Source organism: Diachasmimorpha longicaudata, chromosome 20 (genome assembly GCF_034640455.1).
Source record: "Diachasmimorpha longicaudata isolate KC_UGA_2023 chromosome 20, iyDiaLong2, whole genome shotgun sequence".
Classification (NCBI taxonomy): domain Eukaryota; kingdom Metazoa; phylum Arthropoda; class Insecta; order Hymenoptera; family Braconidae; genus Diachasmimorpha; species Diachasmimorpha longicaudata.
The window spans coordinates 1,408,894-1,431,217 of NC_087244.1; the positions used below are offsets into that span (position 1 = coordinate 1,408,894).

General features: G+C 41.3%; 1 protein-coding gene across 3 annotated transcripts; it reads left to right on the top strand.

Moving 5' to 3' along the window:
• Positions 1-44: 44 nt before the first annotated feature.
• Positions 45-21,409, top strand: LOC135171449 (uncharacterized). 3 transcript variants are annotated; one of them, XM_064137987.1, is made up of 9 exons: positions 49-808; positions 3,326-8,788; positions 8,852-13,884; positions 15,103-15,312; positions 15,383-15,502; positions 16,682-16,939; positions 17,645-17,761; positions 19,743-19,814; positions 20,731-21,409. In XM_064137987.1, exons 2-9 carry the CDS (start codon positions 3,508-3,510, stop codon positions 20,812-20,814), a joined length of 11,175 nt encoding a protein of 3,724 aa, XP_063994057.1. In that variant the 5' UTR covers positions 49-808; positions 3,326-3,507; the 3' UTR covers positions 20,815-21,409. The 3 variants fall into 3 exon arrangements, with proteins under 3 accessions (XP_063994058.1, XP_063994057.1, XP_063994056.1); XM_064137986.1 differs by having other exon boundaries at positions 3,326-13,884; XM_064137988.1 differs by lacking the exon at positions 16,682-16,939 and having other exon boundaries at positions 45-808; positions 3,326-13,884.
• The last annotated feature ends 915 nt before the right edge of the window (positions 21,410-22,324 follow it).

Sequence of the window (22,324 nt, forward strand, 5' to 3'; positions counted from 1 at the left end):
CACTCGGTGGCGCCTCCCACCACTGGGGCCATTACTAACCTCAACCTGAGGTCACCTGACCCCCGACATCTGACCCTCTACTTTACACCCCATCCTCTCTGGTTACAACCGAAAGTGAAATACCCAGATCAGGCGTTTGTCCACCATCATAGGATTAAATAAACCCAACCTTTTCGCTTCAGAATCGTGATAAACATATCCCTCGTATTCACAATTGTTGTACCCAGAAAAGTCGGTGAAATAATAAATAATAATAATAAATAATCTCCAGAGAGTGCCCTCAACGACATAATTCAATCGACGCAAAAGCTCAGACCAGTCTCGATCGTAATCAGCATTTGGATTAATTCATAGACATTTGGTTGTGCTGATTAATGAGGATAAACATAATGAATGTTAAGCAAGTCATCACGACGAAGACCTTTAGGGTCAGTAAAACATTCGTGTGAATGTTGATCAGTGAATTAATCGGTTGGAAAACCGAGAACTCGAGTGGATTATGAAATTTTGGTGAAGTTTGTAGGTTAGAGTGACGTTTTCAATTTCATTTGCGACTATTAGCATACGGTAAAGAGTCTCCCAGACATCATCTCCTCGAACAATTGTTTTGTTGTTGTGTTTATGAAGTTTTTGAAAAATTCTTTTGGTGTTCGGTGATGAGAATCACCTCAGGAACGACAAGAACAAGTGATTTGCGTTCATCACTGAACCAGTGAATTGAATGATCGAATCCTGTGATGAAAGGGGGGATGATCAGCCCTTATTCCTGCTGGACACCCTGACTCGAGCTCTTCATTTCTCCTGAAAGGTAATAAGACTGAATATTTCATTGTTCACCAGCTCTTCACTTCGTGAATCAGAAAAAAGTGAAGTGAATCACAAATAAATTCTATTGCGTCTTAAAATCAGACATTTCACAGGGTTTTTCCCCCAAATGTCTGTACCACAACCCCAAGAGGTGCTGAAATCACCTCCTGACGTTCCCTCATGAATTCTCCATCCCCAAGAGCCCTTGAGGAACCCTAAAAGATCAAGATGTTCATGTGGACATCAGACATCTGATATTCAGGACGAATGAGATGTCTGAAGGTCTCCACATGACATCTTCAACCTGAAAACGGTGCAGCAGGTGGTTCCAACACCTTCAGTAGTTCCTAACCTCAAAGAAATGATTTTTTGGTGTCGTAAACAATTGAAAAATTAATTTCTATGAAGACATCATGATGTCTTCATTGAAAATAATGACTTGAGCTGTAAAACTGGTGTCATAACCATCAAATCACCTCATTAATTCCTCAATTAACCCCTTAAAACTCATTATTCCACATCACATTATCATATAAATGAGGGCACATGTCCGTTAAGGGGGGGATCCTGCTTTAGAGGCTTCAAAAAAACTATATTTTCAAAAATTTATTTGAAAAGGAAAGAAATGTCTGATTGAAATGAAACTTTTAGGATTTATTCTTATATATTTGAAGAGTCTTTTCAAATTTTTTTTATTATTATACATTAGATATTCTTCATGTTTGAAGAAATTTACGGAGGCGCCTCTAGTGTGCAATTTCAACAAAACAAAAGCAATTTTTATTGTGATATGGATAAAAGGGTATAAATAAATGTAGTGATTTAATTAATTTTATAATCATGAACTCTTTATTTAACTTGCACGAGGAAGGCACGACTTATCTAGAGGACTGGTGTCCAGAGACTAACTTACTTCTTATAATATGAAAAATCTTTACTAGGAGAAAAACAATAGAACCTTTATGTTTCCAGAGGACAGAGTCTCCATTGAATACCACTTGTGGTTAGGATCACAATGCTCTCAAGTCCAGAGCACAGCAGATCATAAATCAGTCCCTTTTCTGGAAACTATTTTAAACATATGATAAACCTTGTCGAGTGATTTTTGAAGCAGAACAGAAGAGCTGTGTTCTAATTTTCCAACAATTTTTAATTTTCAATAGTGTAATTCCCAGGTGAACCACGAAAATTCAACAAAAAGTGAAAAATTCAACAATTTTTCGCAGATTGAAAACAAATGCATTTAAAAAAAAATTTACTTTAAATCGTTTTAAAAACGGATTAATGATAACTTTCTTAAGATATGTTAGGTTCATCTTGAAGAGAATTTAATTCCAAATTCAACGCATTTTGATTCGTTTCGATAGGACGTTTACTTTTTTCCCATCTTGCCCCTTAATTTGAAAAAATCATAAAAATGGAAATCCGAGAAATGGCGTGTCAATGTTTTCGTGATGCTCGCATACCTGCTCGACGCTTGCTCACTATTTCGTCTGTACGAGACATAGTCGCGCGCCACCGCGCGATTTGGTTAATCTTAATTGTTGGGATATTTTTTATTTAAGTCACATTTGCGGTGAGTGCACGTTATTTTAACTACTGTATGAGTAGAGCAGTTGAATTATATGGATATAAAAAGTCAATGGAATATTTAAATTCAAAATAATTATACCAAAATGATCCTGAAGTAATCGCGTATGACGTTGAACACGTCATCATTTCGTAAACATGGATTTTTAAAAATTGCTGATATATTCACAGCTGATCTATTTCCCACTTGTAGGCAACATGCAAAATTTTAAATGTCTTGAAGCTGTAAGACGACTTGGAAAATACAGGAGTTTCGATAAGATATAGATATTTACATTTGATGAGTAACTTGTTTCATTTCCATTTTCTAACCAAGTTTTTATTTTCTACTAATTAACTCATCCATTGACTTGATTTACTTGATACTTGTGTACTTGTGAAATTCATATTTTGCTGCTGTGAATGTATCTACCAATCACGAATAAGTGTTACGGAATTTCGATATGTTCGATTCGATTCGAGATTTGAGGTGTATGTCCTTTTTACAAAAGGATCTCCAGAAATAATTCTAATTTTGTTCTGAAATTTTGGAGACATATTCTTCGATACTTTAGGAAGTGATTTACGCAAATAAAAAAAATCGATTTTTTGGAGCTTCTAAAGCAGCCCAGGCTCCCTTAGACCTCATTATTCCACATCAAATCATCACATAAATAAGGGCACATGTCCCTAAATCCCTAGACCTTCATAATCTAGTGATTTTCATCACATCCACGAGCAACTTCACCACGAACAGCTCAAAAATCGCCTCAAAATACCCCATATTCCCTTTGTTTCCCACGATATCACCTCAATCAGCCCTCTCCACCCCCTTCTGGACCCTCTCCAACCCCCATCCACACTCCCACCCCATCCCTCGCACCCCAAAAACCCCAAATCTCACCCTGAAAATCCCCCAGAACCCAATAATCAACGTTTTCTCTTTCAGACCCACCGACAAACATCACCAGCCGCCATTTTCCTCTTCTCAACCCTAACCTGGACGTCTGACACCCCTCAACGACCCCGAAAATGCTGCGAACTCATCACTGATCATCCACTCCTTCCCCCACAGGTAATGAACCCATCAATTCCATTCAATCAGCTGTCCTCGTCCCTGATGAAGCTGCGATGAGTAGTTCTGGCTTTCGGGAACGAGGCTTTGGACTACAGGGACGTTTCGACGAACCCCACGTCAACAATCAGACAAATGGACCACGTCAACATCACCGAGGACACCCCCAGGGTGCCTTCAACACCCCACGTCGAATTAATCGACAACATCTGGACATCTGGACAGGTCCTCACTCATTTTACCAACATAACCTCCACAATTCACCCCAATCCTGGCAGAATCGTCCACGTCTCCAAGGAAACATCAGACAATCATTCAGGGGGGGTGGTAATTACCCCCCTCAGGTAATTAGGGGGGGATTTCCCCGAGGAAATGGTGGAAACGTGAGATTTTCGAATGGCAGAGGACATCATCAGTATCACAATCAGGATTTCAGGTGGAGATTTTCATCTCGTGAGGTGCCAATTCCTAGTGACAAGGTTCAGGATCCAGGACCACCACCACTAGGTTCAGAAGCTGAACGTAAACAGAAGATAACAAACGCTGTGGACGAGCTGAAGCGAAAGCTCCTGTCGAATGATGGAATGTCCAGTGATGACATCATCTGGGATCAGGAGGTTATGGTTCCTGGGAGGGATTCAGGGGGTGAGGGAAGGATCCAGGGGGTTCCTGGATTACTTCATGGACCCCCTGAGATAGCCCTAACCACAAATGACCTCAAGGACATCGGAAGGGTCGACCTGGACCTTCAGAAGGACTCGAATGTCAGTTCTAATGACCTCGATTGCGAGATTATTGACGTGGACAGGAGCACCAGGAGCTTCAGGGAAATTGTTATACACGATCTGGAGGATAATCTCATGGACTCACCCGGGATGACATCAATTAATCCCCAGAGGACACCTCAGGATCATCTCCAGGATGTTTCGACGATTTTTCCGCACCCCGAGGGCTTTTTAAAATCAACGAACGTCAATTCTCTTGAGGATGACGTCCCTGGAGTCACTGGAAATGTGTCTGAGGTGAATGCAAAGCCCTCGAGGACATCTCCAAGGACATCACCAAGGATAATCACCTGCCAGACGTCGAGGAGTGATAAAATCCCAGCAGATCCAGCAAAACATAATAATTTCGTCAATTCTAATTCCCCCTCAGGCTTTCCCCCTCACCGTAAGGCCCAATTTGACCCCACCGAGCGTGGGGGGACGTCACCCGAGGACTTTCAGGACCGGAGGACCTCCAGGACCTCCAGCGACGATCCCAACACCAATAAATTACGGTTTAATGGCGGAGAATTCACGAAATCCTTCAACAGGTCGACTGAAATCGAGTCTAGGGACTTTCTGAGCCTTCACAGGTCGTCTCACAACATCAATTATCCCCAGAAAATCACTAGCAACATCAGCTGTCCCATTTACACCCCATTTACGTCGCCATCAGGATCAAATAGGACACATCAGGTGCCTGGATATGAAGTTCTTCAACCTCCGCCGACAGTTTTCACCCCCAGGATGAACGAAAATGTCGTTAAACTGGGGAATTTAATTCCTGATTACAACGTCATAACCTCTGGTGAGTATTCAACGTCATCGATGATGAGGGGGACATCGATGGAGTACGAAATGTCCAGATGTTACGGTACCATGACGAACTACGTGGAGATGACGTATCCACCAGCTGTACATTCGATGGATTACCCCACTCCAATGGCCCCAGCTCCACCCCAGGTGAATTCAAATGACTTAAATGATGATTTGAATCAGATTCCAATGCCATCGAGTGGATCGTCAGGTGCCCATGAGGACGAGGCCCTCGGGGAGTTGAAGAAAGCGATGGAATTTGCCCAGAAGATCATGGGAATGGGAAATGACGAGGACATAACCTTCCAAAAGGAATGTGAAAATGGTTTTGATAATTTTCCGACACTTCCAGACCTACCACCACCACTTCCACCTCTACCAGTGCCTCCAGATGATGATGACACGTTGAAGAAGTCGAAGACCACGAAGAAGAAGAAGAAGAAGAAGAATCAGGAGTTGGAGACGTCAAAATCCACCTCAGGAGCATCAAATTTCAACGAAATTAACGGGATTTTGACTTCTGGAGGTGGACAATCATCAACACCATCAGTATGTACCACTTCTGTACCTGAAACTGTGTCCTCAGCATCTCCAGGTGCTACGACAAACGATGAAATTGTACCTCCAACACGAGAAGATCGACCTCGAATGACGTTTAGCCTCCAATCAAAGAAATTAATTCAGTCAAACGACTGGAGAAAAATGGCGATATCACCAGTTCGAGACATCAGGACAACCCCAAAGCCCCCACCAAGACCCCCACCCCCACCTGAACCCACCGATTTCCCCAGGAAATCCGAGAAAATCCGAAAAAACCAGGAAATCGTGACAGAAAAACCTGAAAATTTTGGATTCCAAAACTCGAAAAAACAACTTCCAACGCTCGATCTGATGGATTTCCTCAAGAACTCCCCCCAAAACCTCCTCTCCAGCCCCCCCTCAAGCACCCCCCAACCCCCCCAACCCTCTGATTCACCCCAGGACACCTCCACCACCTCCAGGAGACACGAGTCCACCTGGAAGGACCGAGTTATCGGTCGTTTTCTCAAGATGTCGAAGAACGACATCAAGAACATGATCAACAACTCCAACCTCCGTAAGTTCGATATTGCGATGAAGCACCTGGTGAAGGAGAAGAAGTCCTCGTTGTCACTGGAGATGAGGAACACCGAGGACGAGAGGATAAAAAGTAAGGAATTAGCGTACGATAAAGAGGACTTCATTCATCAATTGAAACAGATTCTGGATCCAGCAGCGACTGTCGATGTTTCTGATCTTCCCACGAACTTCATCCACCAGCTGAATGAAGTTCTTCAGCTGGATGTTGTCCCTCGTGAGGATCCTAACCTTGAAATTATGATGTCCAATCCCCAGACACCAAACAAACGTCAAATCGATGATTTACCGCAGCTCCAGCCAACGTCAGGGATCAATGTTTCCCTAATGTCTAGGGACATACCTCATCTGGGGATCGATAAACTCGTGACTAAAGCTACAACATCTTGTAGGAGGTCTACAGTCAGTTATCGGGGGGGTAAACTACCCCACGATAATCACTCGTCATCAACTGACTCACAACAAAATCATAAAAATAATAACTTACGTGATTTGAGGTTATGTACAAGTGAATTAGGACATCCAGAGGCTGGTGCACTGATAATGGAGGAGGTGGATGACATCTTCAAGGAGGGAATCACCAGGTCGAGGATCTCCAAAGCCCCGAGGGTTGACACCCCAATCGTCGACAGAGTCGATCGAATATTCAACAGTGGAATAGCAGCAGCTAAAGCTGCGCCAAAAACTGACGATCGAATGAGATCGCGTAAAAACTCGAGTGATCTTGACTTCTTCAGAAACTTAACGAGGGAGGAGTATGACGCGAGGTATGGTGAGTCCTCCCATTCACTTCAGGATAATTCCAACAGGATAATGACACCCCAGATGACGAGAAAATCGATGGATTCACCTGGTCCAGGTGATGATACGTTCGTGAAGTGTCATCATCACTCTCCAGGTGATAATTCTCATGATGATGGGACCAGTGATGATGGGGTGTCGTCTTCAGATGTGTCTGACAGCTCCAACGAGCCCAGCATCGACGTCTCCAGGATGTTGAGGTTCATTAAGGAGAGGGAGAAAATGGCGAAGAAGAAGAGCATTAATGAGGAGATCAGGGATGAGGTTACGGCGGAGATCGAGCGAAAGAGAAAGGAAAAGAGGGCGCTGAAGGGCTGGAGGGTGAGAAAGAGGGAGAAGAGGGTGAAGCATCGAAGGGAGAGACATCACAAGACCCGGAAGAAGAAGAAAAAACGTAATTGTCAGGCTGATGAGGTGAGTAATGTCCTCGATGGAGTGGGGAAGGGCCTGAGGGGGGGGAGGAACGTTATGGGGGGGTTGCAACCCCCTCAGGGACTTCTGAGAGAGGATGAGATCAAGAAAGAACCTGGGGAGGAGACCAGAGGACCTGGAAAGGCACCTGACAGACTGATTTCATCATCTGGAGCTGGGGAGAAGATGGGAATTGGTGGATCGAAAGTTTTTGAGGTTAAACCGACATGTCAATCCAGGTCTGGGGGCACTAGTGCACCCCAGGGTGATCATGATCCATCCCCAAGGGGTGTGACACCCCCTGGAAACCCACCAGCTCCATCATCACCAGAAAGTTCGTGTTCTAATGGACAAAATTCGAATTTTTTTCTTAAAACTAAAGCACAACTGAAGCTGATGCCGGAAGGGATGACGACGTCTGGATCATCAGGTTGTTCAGGTGTGGGGGTGAGGGGTGAACGAAAGGGACCATCGACACCCCCACACCAGGGGATGACTCCATCACGTGGGGTAAATGATGATCCGGAGGATTCGGTTGTTGTGAAGACTGAAAGTGATGACATTTCACGAGGACAACGACCTCCTGGACATCATCCCCTGCTTTCAGGGGGTTCTTCGGTCTTCATGGGGGTGTATGAGGGACGGGGGGAGGGGTTGAAGAAGGGTCTGGAGGGTAAATCATCGTTGGGGATGATGGAGACTACAGAAAGTGCGAGATTCACGTTTCTGTCTAAAAATAAGTTGATGGACGCCAGGGGAATCGATCTGGATCCTTTTGTCCTGGGGGAGGGGACCCGGGTCACCCCGAGGGTACCTCCAGATGCCTCCAGATGTCATCAGGAATGTGGATCAACATCTGGTGGAGGTTATGGTGCAAAAGGAATTTCTAAAACAAAGAAATTGGATTTTAAGGCGTATCAGGAGAGGGCGTTGGTGAAGAAGTTGAGGGCTGAAGGGAAAATCATGTTGGGGCAGGTCCTGGGGGGTGGTGGGCAGGTCCTGGGGGGTCCTGGGGAGGTCCTGGGGGGTGGGGTTGATCACCTGAATGTGTCAAGATCGATTGACAGCTCGATGTCTCCAGTTGTTGCTGGTTCGTCGAGTTTGGGGAGGGAAATTGTGAGAAATAATTCTGAAGGGATGAGGTTAGAAGACCAACGGATGGACCTGGAGGACATGTCCACCTCCAAGGACATCATCATTCAGACATCTGACGTGTTTCAAGGACAAATTACCTCGTCGTCTGGAGCTGGAGGTGTTGGAGCTCGATCGATCGCAGGTGAATTATTCGGTTCTTCAGATCGAAAAAACAAATCTGGAGACATTTCAGGAGGAAAATGGAGATCGTCTTCGTCATCTAGGGGGGGAGGTACCTCAGGACAATCAGATGCTGCTGGGAGGACGTCTGGAAGTCCTGGACAGGAGAAAAATCGTAAGAAAAGAGATAAAAAAATGAAAGAAAAATTTACTAAATTCGGGTTTTATTTTAAATCAGGGGAGGACATCACCAGCGATGGATTACCTGACGTTGTTCCAGGGGAATATGTACCTGAAGTTAAGTGTCAACACCAGAAAATTCCTCAGGAACTTATCTCCAAAAATTCTGGAAATATTGATGACCTTGAGATTGAAAAAACGTTTCAAATCGTCGATTCAACATCTGGGGGACGTCCAGGTGGTGATGAGGGACTTTTGGGAGTCCTGGAGACGACGTCGACATCTGGAAGAACCTCACCAGGTCCACCAAAGCCGTTGGAACCCCTGAAGAAGCCACAAAATCCCGAAGAACATCGAATATCGTCAGGAAAATCTCATTCAGACGTGATTTCTCATCAGGAAACGGCACTTCCCGCTGGGGGAAATGATGATTTCAAGGTTCTGGAGCTGTTGGACCCACCTCCAGGTCGATTGGACCCACCTCCAGGTCGATTGGACCCTGAGGAAGACCTTTCTCCAGGTGATAAGGCCCATCAGCATCAGAAAAATCCAGAAAATTCATCGCACGTCCTGATGTCTTCCCCATCTGACGTTCCCCCTCCCCCACCTGACACATCAGGACCATCAACATCTCCTGGAGATACCCCTCCCCCTCTTCCTCATCATCAAGAAGAGGGTTCTGTACCTGAGGAAATGGAGACATTGAAAAATGAAAATTCAAAAGCTCCAGATGTCAACGAAAAAACAGATTTTGGTTCTTTGGAGGTGAATGACGGCACCTGGAGGGGTGATCCTGACCCCCTGGACCCCCACCACCTGGACCCTGACCCCCTGGACCCCCACCAACTGGATCCAGATCATCTGGACCCAGAAATCCTCCAGGAAATTCCTGATTCCAAGGAAATCTTCACTGAATCACAGGAAAATTGGCAGTTGGATCCAGAGACATCACCAGAAAGAGGGAATGTTGTCCTTCATGATCGTGCTCTGGTGGTGGACATCCCGAGGAATACTCTCCTGGATGATCCAGTACCATTTGCCACGAGGAATAATTCTCCAGTTCCTGAGGGAGATGCTTCTGATGAATTTGGAATTCTCTGTGAAAATGACATTCAGGAGTCGATCTACGATCATCAGCTGGTGGAGAACTCCCCCATGGCCATCATGAACGGCTCCTCCCCACGTCTGGGGACGTCATTCAGTCCAGAAGATGATGGTGTTGATGGATCGAGGGAGAGAAACGATTTTAATGACGTGAATCAGGTGAAGAAGGAGCTGATTGACGTGAAGGGGACGACATCCCCGCAGATTTTGGGTTGTCTGGTCCTTCAGGGGGTGTCCAACGACCCCAAGGGGGTTGTCAATCATCCGGAGGGGGAAGAAGATGATGAAGACGTTGGGAAAATCTCCAGATCCGAAGCTACAGCCGATGAAAACGAGAATTTAAGCAGAAAATTGACTGACGCATCTCCAAGAGGTCCAGCACCAGTTTCCAGGATTCAGAAGGGTCTAGATGATGGGGGGAATGTTCAGGGTGTTGAAGAGGCTCCACAGACAGCCCCAACAGCAGAAGATAACGATTTATCCCACCAGGAAGTGGAGGACATCAAATCGTTGGACGAAATCGAACGAAAAATCGTTGAAACATCTGATGACAATCAGAAAATAATTAACGAACAGCAGAATATATCATCAAGTGATGACTTACCTCGTGTTCCTGATGAAGATGTTGACCCCCAGGTGGAGGTTCCACCCCCCGAACCCCCGGAACATCCGCTGAACTCGTTGATGACAGGAGAATCTCCATCAGGTGAATCCAGTCAAGTTCTGTTGTCTAAATCATCAACTGTCAGCCCTTCCCCACCAGGACCTCCACCGGGGGCATCACTAGGACCTCAAGACCTGGGGGAGGTACCTTCTGAAGCAGAAAAACCCCAGAAGACGTTTGATAAACCGAATGACGAAGTGGAGATCTCGTATTCGTCGAAAAATCATCAAAATCTGATGGAAATTAATTCGTCGAGTCCTTCAGGGCCTTCACCGAGTCCTTCAGGACCTTCACCGAGTCCTCCAGGACCTTCACCGAAGCCCCTGGATCCCCCCAGAAGTCCACCCGCACCCTCACCACCTCCAGAAGCTTCAAAACATCAGAAAAAAGACGATTCAAGAGGTGGAATCAGCGAAAAATCGAGAGATCGTCATGAAAAGAGGAAAAAGGATGTGAATTCCCTGAAGAAGATCCACAAATTGTCATCACCAGTTCATCACCACAAGAAGCACAAGAGTGATGACAGGAAGAGGTCGAGGATCACCAGGAGGCAGCTGGAGGACGCCATAAAATCGAATGTCGTCGTAATTTCCCAGCCGACAACGAAGATTGGAGTCATGGAGAGGATGAGGGAGATTGACATCGCCATTCAGACCCTGATGAACGAGAAGATGACACTCTACCAGATGTTGCAGAACGACGAGTGGCCTTTGGTCCAGGTTGACGTCCCTGAAGGACCAGGAATCGATGAAAAATCGATTGGAATGATGGAAATTCCAGGAGAAAAGTCACCAAAAGGGACGAAAACTCCTGGGTTTTGCCTTCTGGACACGTCAGAAGGTCATCAGTCCACTGGGTCTGATCCACCATCGACTAAATCCAAGTCCTCAGGGTCTTTACCCCTCCCCAATATCGTCAAAGTGCCAAAAAACTCCAGAAACGACGACAAAGTCTCTCACAAATCCAAAAAACGAGGGCGGGGTAAAGATGATGATGTTATCATCAAGACAAAGGAGCTGAGGAGGGAGTCACCAGGTGATTCTGCCCTTCTGAAGGTCCTGGAGGATCAGGGGCACAAGAGGGATAAGAAGTCCAGCTCGAAAGGTCCAGAAGAGGCAGGAAAACGAGGTCTGAAGGTGTCGCAATTGACAGATAGTGAGGTTAGGTTGAAATTATCGAATCAAAAGACCAAGATGTCCACCATTTGCGAGGAAAAATTCACCGAGGGTTCGTTGAAGGGCTTCGACAAGTCCTCGACACGACATAAAAGTGGTTCAGGGCACCTGGAGACGCCGGAGAGTCAGGAAAGTTCAGAAGTTTCAAGAGTTGACAAGAGGAAGAAGGACAGCAGGAGGTTGAAGAGACCTCCAGAGAGTCTTCTGTACTCTGACGACAGCACGTTGGACTCTACTGATCGAGGTACGAGTGATCAGAAGAGGGCGACGGGTCTGGTGTTGCTGGAGGAGAGCATGAAGCGAGAGAGTGGAGTCAGGAAGACACAGGACACCAAAAAATGGAAAGAAATGAGTCACGAAAATGGCGTCATCGACATCTCCAAGTCGATTGTCTCCAAGAAGAGGCACATTCAGAAGACCTCGAGCATTTCAGGGGATAAATTGGTGACTTCAAGACCTCCAGGAGATGCCAGAAGTCAGAAACATACCTCACAGGGTCCTGATGGTGTCACCAAAGGTCGAATTGTCAATTTTCAAAGGCCTGGAGGCAGCAAAAAGCTGGAGAAGGGGGAGAAAGTCCTTGATAAGGTTGAAGAATCCAAGAAAAAGGTCAAGGATGACGTCAGGAAGTCGCTGGATATCAAAACTGAGACGAAACCTCCAAAAAAAACTGACACGAAATTCAATCTCATTGATTCTGACTCGTCTGGGAGCAGATCTCCAACTTATCCAGACTCCACTGCCTCCACAGATGTCACCACCACCATGAGGACACTCCCCAAACGTCTGGGGGTTGTTAACGATGAAGTGGAACGAGATAAAGAGACTAGAGAGTCTAAAAAATCTGAAATACCATCAGAGTTGAAGATGCCAGTCTTGAAGGCCGCCATATTGGATGAATTATCTGATTCTTCCAGTTCTTCATCATCAAAATGTCTTCAGGAGGCTCCAAAAAATTCCCAAACTCCCAAACACATCATCGAAGCACCTGAAGACAGACACAAAAGGCTTCTGGACCCGGAGAAAAATGATAAGACAAAGGAAAATCGTTTAAAACACTCGAGACATCCAGACAAAGGAATAAAATCTAAATTAAATCCTCGACATTCAGACAAAGCGAGTTCCAAAGAACGTGACAGAATAACCTCAACAGAACCAAAGAAAGATGAGAAAGAAAAAATTCAGGTTGATCCTCACGTTGGAGATGAGTCTCCCATTGAAGGTGATGACGAGGATGAGGAGATGTCCATAAAACGAAGGAGCACATCAAGAAAAAGTAAAAAAATCAGCAGCAAGAGGACCAACAAATCCTCCTCTCGAAGTGGGTCAAGATCAAAAAGAGTTTTGCGATCAAGTTCACGTGAATCATCACCAGGAGATGACAAAGTGGTGAAGAGACCTCGCTCTGGGAGCTCTCCAAGCTCCACACACAGTCACAAAAGGTCTTCTGGGTCCAAAAGAGAGCATCACCTGCCTAATCACAGGATTAAAAAGAAAATGGTGGAAAGAAGTCGAGATGAAGTGATGAATTGTCGAGTTGAGGTGGTAGATTGCAAGTATTTATTGTCTTTGGACCCTGAAGATCATCCCCAGGTGTTCAAGAAGCTGGGGATCTCCAGGATAAACCTCAGGACACCATCAAAACCCACGATTTTTAATCAGGAGATCAACAGGAGTGAAGAGGACTGTCAGGCCATGATTGTCGTCGAGGTTGACGATACCATCGTCAGTTCACCAGCTCTAGAGCTGATCGAAGATGGAGGTGACCCTGAGGAGGATAAAATGTCGGAGAAGTCGGTCTGTCTGGGGTTTCCAGTGTCTCCAAGACATGAATTGGTCGACAGTAAAATGGAGGATCAGGTGGATTTGGCTGAAAACAAAGAGAGAGTGTTCAGGACAGTGGAGGGGGGGAGTGAGGGGGATGTTGAGGGGATTGACATCAAGGAGGAGCCCATCCTGATGGTGGATAGTGTCACTGATGCTGAAGCTCGTGGAGACGAGCTGAATGCTAAGAGTGAGGTTAGGTTGCATCAAGATGATGAAGAGCCTGACCAGGGGCTGGATGAAGGTGATGGTGGTGGTGGTGGTGATGATGAGAAGGATCGAATGCGATATAGTGCACACAAAGGGCCGATCCTGGATATTAAGGTACGTGAAAGTGAATTTTCGTTGGAGTTTTGATGATTTCTGGTGGACATGTCATGATATTTCATCGATTTCGTCGTCAATTTGACGAAATCGATCGTTTTTTTCCACTTTTTTTGGATGAAAGTCTTGGGAAGAGGTTAAAGATTGTTTAATAACATCTAGTGGGCGTTTATTAACTTGTTAATGATGGAATTATTGTGATTATGGAGACGTAGAGGATTGAACGAACCTTAAATATGTGATGGGAAATGGCATTTGATAGTAGGCTTGTCGAAAAAATATCGATATATTGATATAATTTCAACGTATCGATATTTTTGAGCGATATTTATTGTTTCGATATATCGAGGTATCGATATAATATTACAAGTATTGAAAAGATATAAAAATCGATATTTTTATGATGAAAAAATTCTAAATCCTTTTTTATACTAACATTTTTAAACTTTTTTTTTGTTAATGGTCGACTCGATTTCCTGCTTTTTAATTTAGTACTAAAGTTGGCTTTTAAGTTGGCAACTTTGTCTGTCAAGTGTAAATGTCAATTCAACTGTCGTCTGTCAATGTCAGTCTGTTATCCGTCCCGCGTATTATAACCTCAACGCGAGCGCGAGGGTATTTCTGTTTTTTCTGATTGTAGTTCTCAACCAATGTAACTAAGTAATTCAATCAATAATCAATTGACGTATGTAAACAAAATAATTCGAGCACTCCAGTCATGTCTAGTGTTGTATGGAAGTTTTTCAAAAAAATAGACAGACAAAAGGTATCACGTAATGGGTGTGGAAAAACATATAAAACCAGTGGCAATACGACGAATTAATCTACACATCTAAAAAATAACCATCACCCTGCGTTTTTACAACTTAAAAATAAAAACCCCGATACATCGATACATCAATATCTCTAAATAAAAATATCAATATCGATATCGATATATTCAAAAACCACCTCTACAATATATATCTCTACTTTATTCCACTTCCAACATCACTACTTGACAGTTTCGATGATTAATTTTGTGGTTAGGAACACGAGTCGAGTCGAGTCGTCAGAACATTTAATATAAACAATAAATAAATAATAAAATAATATAAGCTACTGTTGATAATCTCAATAAATAATCAAAATCACCCGAACTAACGAAACATTTTTTCAATCCATCAAATCCTAAACATCATAATTTTCTAATTAATTATTTTCATTTTATATTTTCAGGTCTTTGGTGACTCTTTCCTTGCAGCTAGTGAAGACGGTGCGATCTACAGGTACAGTCAGAAGTCAAATGGAATATTGAACATCTACAAGGGTCACGAAGCTGCTGTCACATGTCTCTACGTTCATGAAATTCCAGGAATTACCGAGAGCAAAAAATGGTTCCTTTTTTCTGGATCACTCGATGCCAGTTTACGATGTTACGATGTCATGGTAAATGTCAATTTTTTCGTATCTTCAGGTCATTATATTTAATATTAATTTGTGTGGTCATCCTCTTCAGGGGGGAGTGCTGAATCGTCCGAAGGTCACTGTTGGCAGTCCCATTCAATGTATGGACGAGGCCTGGGGGAGTATTTTCATTGGGACGAAGTCTGGACACATTTCACGATATGATATCAAGGTAATTATCGCATGATTTAATGAGTCAATTAAATTTTTAATGAAAATTTTGACGTGAATTTGTCACCAACAATAGTTATGATCTAGACCTTGAGGGCAGTGACTCATTGAAAATAGATATTTTTAATAACAAATATGTTGGATATAAAAAAATGAAATGGTATTTCGTTCTTTAAATATTTGTTTCAATTTTCAAAGCCTCGGAATAAAATAATTATTTTTGTTTAGCGTGAATCCTAACCTTTAAAGTGCTAGGGACATTCGTTTCATTGAAGGGGTTGAGGATTAATATTGAAACAAACTCTCACACAACAGAGTAATGTTGATTGTATTTTTGACAATATAATTACAAGTTCTGCAATATTGATTGTATATGTAATTCCGAAGCACAACGTATCAAGGTACCTTTGACGTTTAACCAAAATCTTTGCGATACAGGAGTGAGACAAAATGTGACAGCCCGAAGGTACCAATAATCGTGATTTAGGTTAGTCACTTTAGTAGTTGTTGACACACTCCGTTCTGACCACTCGTTACCGATTCTTCCACTGGTCTGTGTCCTTCTTATTAAATTCATTTGGTTTAAATTGAGTCCTCAATATCGTTCTTACACTGTTACCGTAACGTGTAATTTTGCAACTCGTCGGAGGGTACCGTGTGAGGTTATTCTTTTGAAGAAATTAACCGAGGGAATAGTCACTGTGAAGGTGTGCGTATTTTGCGATTGAGTTTCCCGATACTCGAAACAAAAGATAAAACCCCCGGGCAGAGCTACTGACTGATTACGGAATCGGGTATCTGAGGTTCGCGAGGAGTTGGCCCCCTTGGGGTGATCGTTTTCGAGGCTAGGACAAGACTGATTTGTCTGGTTGACGAATGTCGGAAGTGCCATCGCGGTCAATGAACGTGTGCAGGTGGTACGATGTTGACGACACATTATTCGGATTTTGATCGTCGATTTCCGTGGATGAGGCCGATGTCCGATGTTGGCAAATCGAGGCATTTTGGTCGCACGAATATAATACGAAAATCATTTCATATATTCGTCGTGCGTTTCAACTTTTGTTTCAACATATTTTTATTTCCGAATAATACGTGCCACTTTCGTATCCTCGTCTCGAGATGACGAAGGGTTATGTTATGGAATTTTGGGGCATAACAGGCCTGTGTTTATGTGTAGACCGGCAGCTTGAGAGAAGATAAATTAGATTTTTCGGACAAACCTGTGCTCGCTTTACGTGCGTCCACCGAGGGACCACGAAAAATTCTGATCGTTGCGTCTCGCAACCAGCCAATCACCATTCGAGACGCCCAGAGTGGCCTTTTCCTCAGGACTATCGCTGGACAGCGAACCCACACTGTCTACAGCCTCATGAGGGACAGAAATCTCGTTTATTGTGGCACCAGCAGCACTTCCATTCCGGTATTCGATTTCATAGTGAGTACGAAAGTGAAGATATAATTTCTCGGACCGATTTGTTGTCACTTAAGACATCTGACTATCGAAAAAAATATTTCCCAATATAAAATAAAAATTATTAATTTATTGTTTTGAAAATTGTGAATATGGTGAATAATTTGATGAAAGTAAATTTGTTTTTTTGGAAATTTTTAGTTGAAATGAATATATGTCTGACATTTCAAACATTTTTAATTTTTAAATGAATGAATTAATTAATTTTTAATGTTTCAATTCGTTAATTAGAAAATTCAAAATGTCTGAAATGTCAGACATATTTTGATTAAAAAATTAAAAATAGAAAATTTGATTTTTTAAATTAATTAATTAATTAATTATATTTTAATTGTTTAATTCGTTAATTTAAAAAATAATAATTAAGAATGTCTGACATGTCAGACATATTTTGATTTAAAAATTAAAAATTGTATTTTTTCAAATCATTAATTAATTAATTCATTAATTAATTTTATTTTTTTTAATTTAAAAAAATTTTTTAATTAAAAAAATTAAAATTAAATATGTCTGAAATGTCACACATATTTTGATTAAAAAATTGAAAATTTTAATTTTTCAAATCATTAATTAAGAAATTAAAAATTGAGATTTATCTTCGGGATATTTTTTTCGAAATTCACGAACTCTAGAACAGAATCAGTGAGCATATGATTTTTATTATTTCAGAGTGGAGAGCAAGTGACGCAGTACACAGCTGGTGTTGGTATTGTGTGCATGAGGCTTCATCAACAATTACTGTTTGCTGGATGCTACGACGGAAATATTTATGTCTTTGATACCAAGGTATGAATTTATAATGTTATATTATATACATTTTTTTAATCGCAGGTTCGATAAGAAGGAATTTTGTGTGAAATATGTAATTGAAAAAAGTTTTTTTCCTGTCAGTTGGCGATTTTGCTGCAGGGAAAAGTTGTCAATTGGCAATTTTTCGGCAGGAAAACGTCAATTGGTAATTTTTCTGCAGGAAAAAGTTGTCAATTGACAATTTTTCTGCAGGAAAAAGTCAGTTGACTATTTTGCTGCAGGAAAAAGTTGTCAACTGGTAATTTTGCTGGACGGAAAAGCTGTCAATTGACAGTTTATCGGCAGGCAAACGTCAGTTGGCTATTTTGCTGCAGAAACAGCTGTCAATTGACAATTTTTCTGCAGGAAAAAGCTGTCAATTAACAATTTTTCGGCAGGAAAACGTCAGTTGGATATTTCTCTGCAGAAATAGCTGTCAATTGGCAATTTTGCTGCAGAAAAAAGCTGTCAATTGGCAATTTTGCTGCAGAAAAAAGCTGTCAATTGGCTATTTTTCTGCAGGAAAAAGTTGTCAATTGGCAATTTTGCTGCTGGAAAAAGCTGTCAATTGACAATTTTTCTGCAGGAAAAGGTCAGTCGGCAATTTTGCTGCAAAAACCGCTGTCAATTGACAATTTTTCTGCAGGAAAAAGCTGTCAATTGACAATTTTTCTGCAGGAAAAGGTCAGTCGGCAATTTTGCTGCAAAAACCGCTGTCAATTGACAATTTTTCTGCAGGAAAAAGCTGTCAATTGACAATTTTTCGGCAGGAAAACGTCAGTTGGATATTTCTCTGCAGAAATAGCTGTCAATTGGCAATTTTGCTGTAGGAAACAGCTGTCAATTGGCAATTTTTTGCAGAAAACAGCTGTCAGTTGACGATTTTGTTGCAGGAAAAAGCTGTCAGTTGGCTATTTTTCTACAGCAAAAAACTGTATAAAATCGTTTACAACAAATAAATTAACAATCGACCCTATTGGATTATGGGTTTTAAAACTAAATTAAATAACACCTTTTTATTTATAAAAACTTTAATTGAAAGAATTCTAGACAGTCAGAAGGTACTTCACTGTACAAAAATCTACGAGAGACTAACTTAGGCAAGACAAGGTAGACCCACTTGCCCTAAAGAGGGTAATATAATTTTCACCCCCTCCTCGGAATATTTCCTCTTACTATTTACTATATCCTCTGCCCAACAGATACACTTAGAAATATCCAGAGGAAAATAAAAACTAATAAAGAAAACTGTGGGCATTTCCCTTGATTTTACAACCAAAGGAAATCCCAAATAGTATGGCCATAAACCATCATTACTTAAAATAATCAAATTGGAGAAGAGTGAATTTTGTATATGGGGAAATCCCCAAAATCCAACAGACCCACTATCTTTTCAATGTTCATCGTGATTTGTTCTAAAATAAGGAGGGGGGGGGGGGAGATCCCTAAAAATCTGGTCTGATTGTCATTCAGATTCTCAACAACGCACCACTTTCCAAAAATCATTTATTCCCTTTTTTTAAAGTGAGTTCTATTCAGTCCCTTTTTGTTTATAACACCTAAAAATTTTTAATTTCCAAAAATCTGTAATTTGTTTATGTTCTCTTAAAACTCAGTTTAAAAAATTTTATGAATCGTATTTGGGAAATTGTGTGTTTTTTATTAACTAATAGAATAAAGGGATACAACACCATGGACCTGATGACTCTCTCATCAACAATGGGACCACTCAGGCAGCTCTGTAGACATTCAGAAAAACGGAGCACACACGTCGCCCCTGAACTTCCTAGAATTATTTCTCATAAAAATGTTTTCCATTCTCGAGGGGAATCACTAGAATAGAGGAAATACGAGTCATACAAAGGTCCATTCATTCCATTCGAAAATTAATTTTTGTCGAACATTTGAAAGGTTAACTCCAACATGTACAAGGCCCCAACATAATTAGTAATTAATATCTCTTTCTTTTTTATTTCAGGAACCAAAGTTGATTTGCAGCATTCCAGGCCCTGGAAATATGCTGCTCAGTATGGAAATCATCGATGAGACTGTGAGTATCTAAAGTCCCTCCACTTCAGTCAATCCTCTTTTCTACCCCCCCCCCCCCTCGCCCGCACTAGTGATGTTGGAAGTGGAATAAAGTAGAGATATATATTGTAGAGGTAGTTTTTGAATATATCGATATCGATATTGATATTTTTATTTAGAGATATTGATGTATCGATGTATCGGGGTTTTTATTTTTAAGTTGTAAAAACGCAGGGTGATGGTTATTTTTTAGATGTGTAGATTAATTCGTCGTATTGCCACTGGTTTTATATGTTTTTCCACACCCATTACGTGATACGTTTTGTCTGTCTATTTTTTTGAAAAACTTCCATACAACACTAGACATGACTGGAGTGCTCGAATTATTTTGTTTACATACGTCAATTGATTATTGATTGAATTACTTAGTTACATTGGTTGAGAACTACAATCAGAAAAACCAGAAATACCCTCGCGCTCGCGTTGAGGTTATAATACGCGGGACGGATAACAGACTGACATTGACAGACGACAGTTGAATTGACATTTACACTTGACAGACAAAGTTGCCAACTTAAAAGCCAACTTTAGTACTAAATTAAAAAGCAGGAAATCGAGTCGACCATTAACAAAAAAAAAAGTTTAAAAATGTTAGTATAAAAAAGGATTTAGAATTTTTTCATCATAAAAATATCGATTTTTATACCTTTTCAATACTTGTAATATTATATCGATACCTCGATATATCGAAACAATAAATATCGCTCAAAAATATCGATACGTTGAAATTATATCAATATATCGATATTTTTTCGACAAGCCTACCCCGCACCCAACAGGCAGTCGATAAAAAAAAAAATTCTGTTTTACCAACAGCGAAACAAGACGATAACTTTCTAACCGACGACAATAATCACATTCAATATCATAAATTACAGATAATCGCTGGGAGTAAGGATCGACAATTGCACGCCTGGCCAATGCCACCATCAGTCCGTACAATTCTCCTTCAACGAACCTAGCAAATGCTCAGAGATTATAAATTTAAGTGCCTAGAAAGTCTAGTCAAACGTATAAAGACTCAAAAATCACCGAAAATATGGAAAAGTTGATATGCGTCTGTCTGACAAAAAAATCGTTAAAACTGTACAATAATATAAATATTGCACATAACAATTATTATTTTTTTTTTTGTACAAAACAAAATCAACAAATACCACAAGAAACATTAACGTGTAAGTTACATTATTGTCTAGTATTTTTTTAATGTTTATCGATAAGTTCGATTATTTATCAACTCCACATTCTATTGTTTGTGAAATATTTCTCGGGGAAAAAAACAATTTAAGAATAATGGAGGTGGTAAACAGATGTTTATCTATTCATTATAGTGCCAAATGTATATCTATTTCTGTTGCATGTTCACAATGTTTATTTATTGTATAATGTACTGAAAATAAACTTAAGATAAACAACATGAACATGTTTACAATTAAGATTTTATTAACAGAATGTTTAAATTTAAGTGACTATTTATGTATTTTTTAGTTGAATGAAAAAAATTGTCAAAATGTGTTGAAGAAAAAATTTACATAAAAAAAAACAATTGAAAAAATATTCGTCGTATATTTGTTATTATTCTCACCCCTGACGTGTTCTATAGACGAGACGAAGGAGACGGGTGCAGTAAATGATGAAAAAAAATATGTGTCATGTGTAGAGGGTTTTACCTGGTGGCTATTTCCATAAGCCTTTTACTGAGTAAAAATGTCAGATGTGGAGTCGAACAATTTGGCCAGAATCTTTTGAAGATTTCCCGAAAACCTCTATAAAGAGGAAAAAAAACCTTAGACCTAGATGACGTAGAAGGGCCTTAGATCTAGATGATCTGAGACCTAGATGACCCCAGACCTAGATGATCTTGGACTTAGATGACGTAGATGACCTCAGCTCTAGATGATCTTAGACTGAGATGACCTAGATCACCTTAGATCTAGATTATCTTAGCCGTAGATGACCTAGATGATCTCAGACCTAGATGATCTTAGCCCTAGATGACCTCAGACCTTGATGATCTTAGACTTAGATTACCTAGATGACATTAGCCCTAGATGATCTTAGACTTAGATGACCTATTTCCATAAGCCTTTTACTACTTTGTTTTCATGGGTTTCATCGGAGAGTACTTGTCAAATTAAACCAGTAGATGGCGATGGTGGATTGATCCGGTCGGCCGGTTACCATCGGTATACAATGGTGAATTGTCAAATTTCCTGGACATGCCATTCACAGTGTTAAAATAAAAATAATCGAGAAGGTGGGATTAAAATAGAACCACCAACTTCTCCGAGTATCAAGAGAATTAGTCGTGAGATATAACTCGATAGGCATCAATAACAATACCATCGATATACAATGTGAACGCTCAACAGAATCAAACTCAATGATTAACTTTGAATCAACGAAAGGGATCTAGACACATTCGGCTAGACATCGACGGAATTAACACTTTAATTAATCCCCTTGCTATCG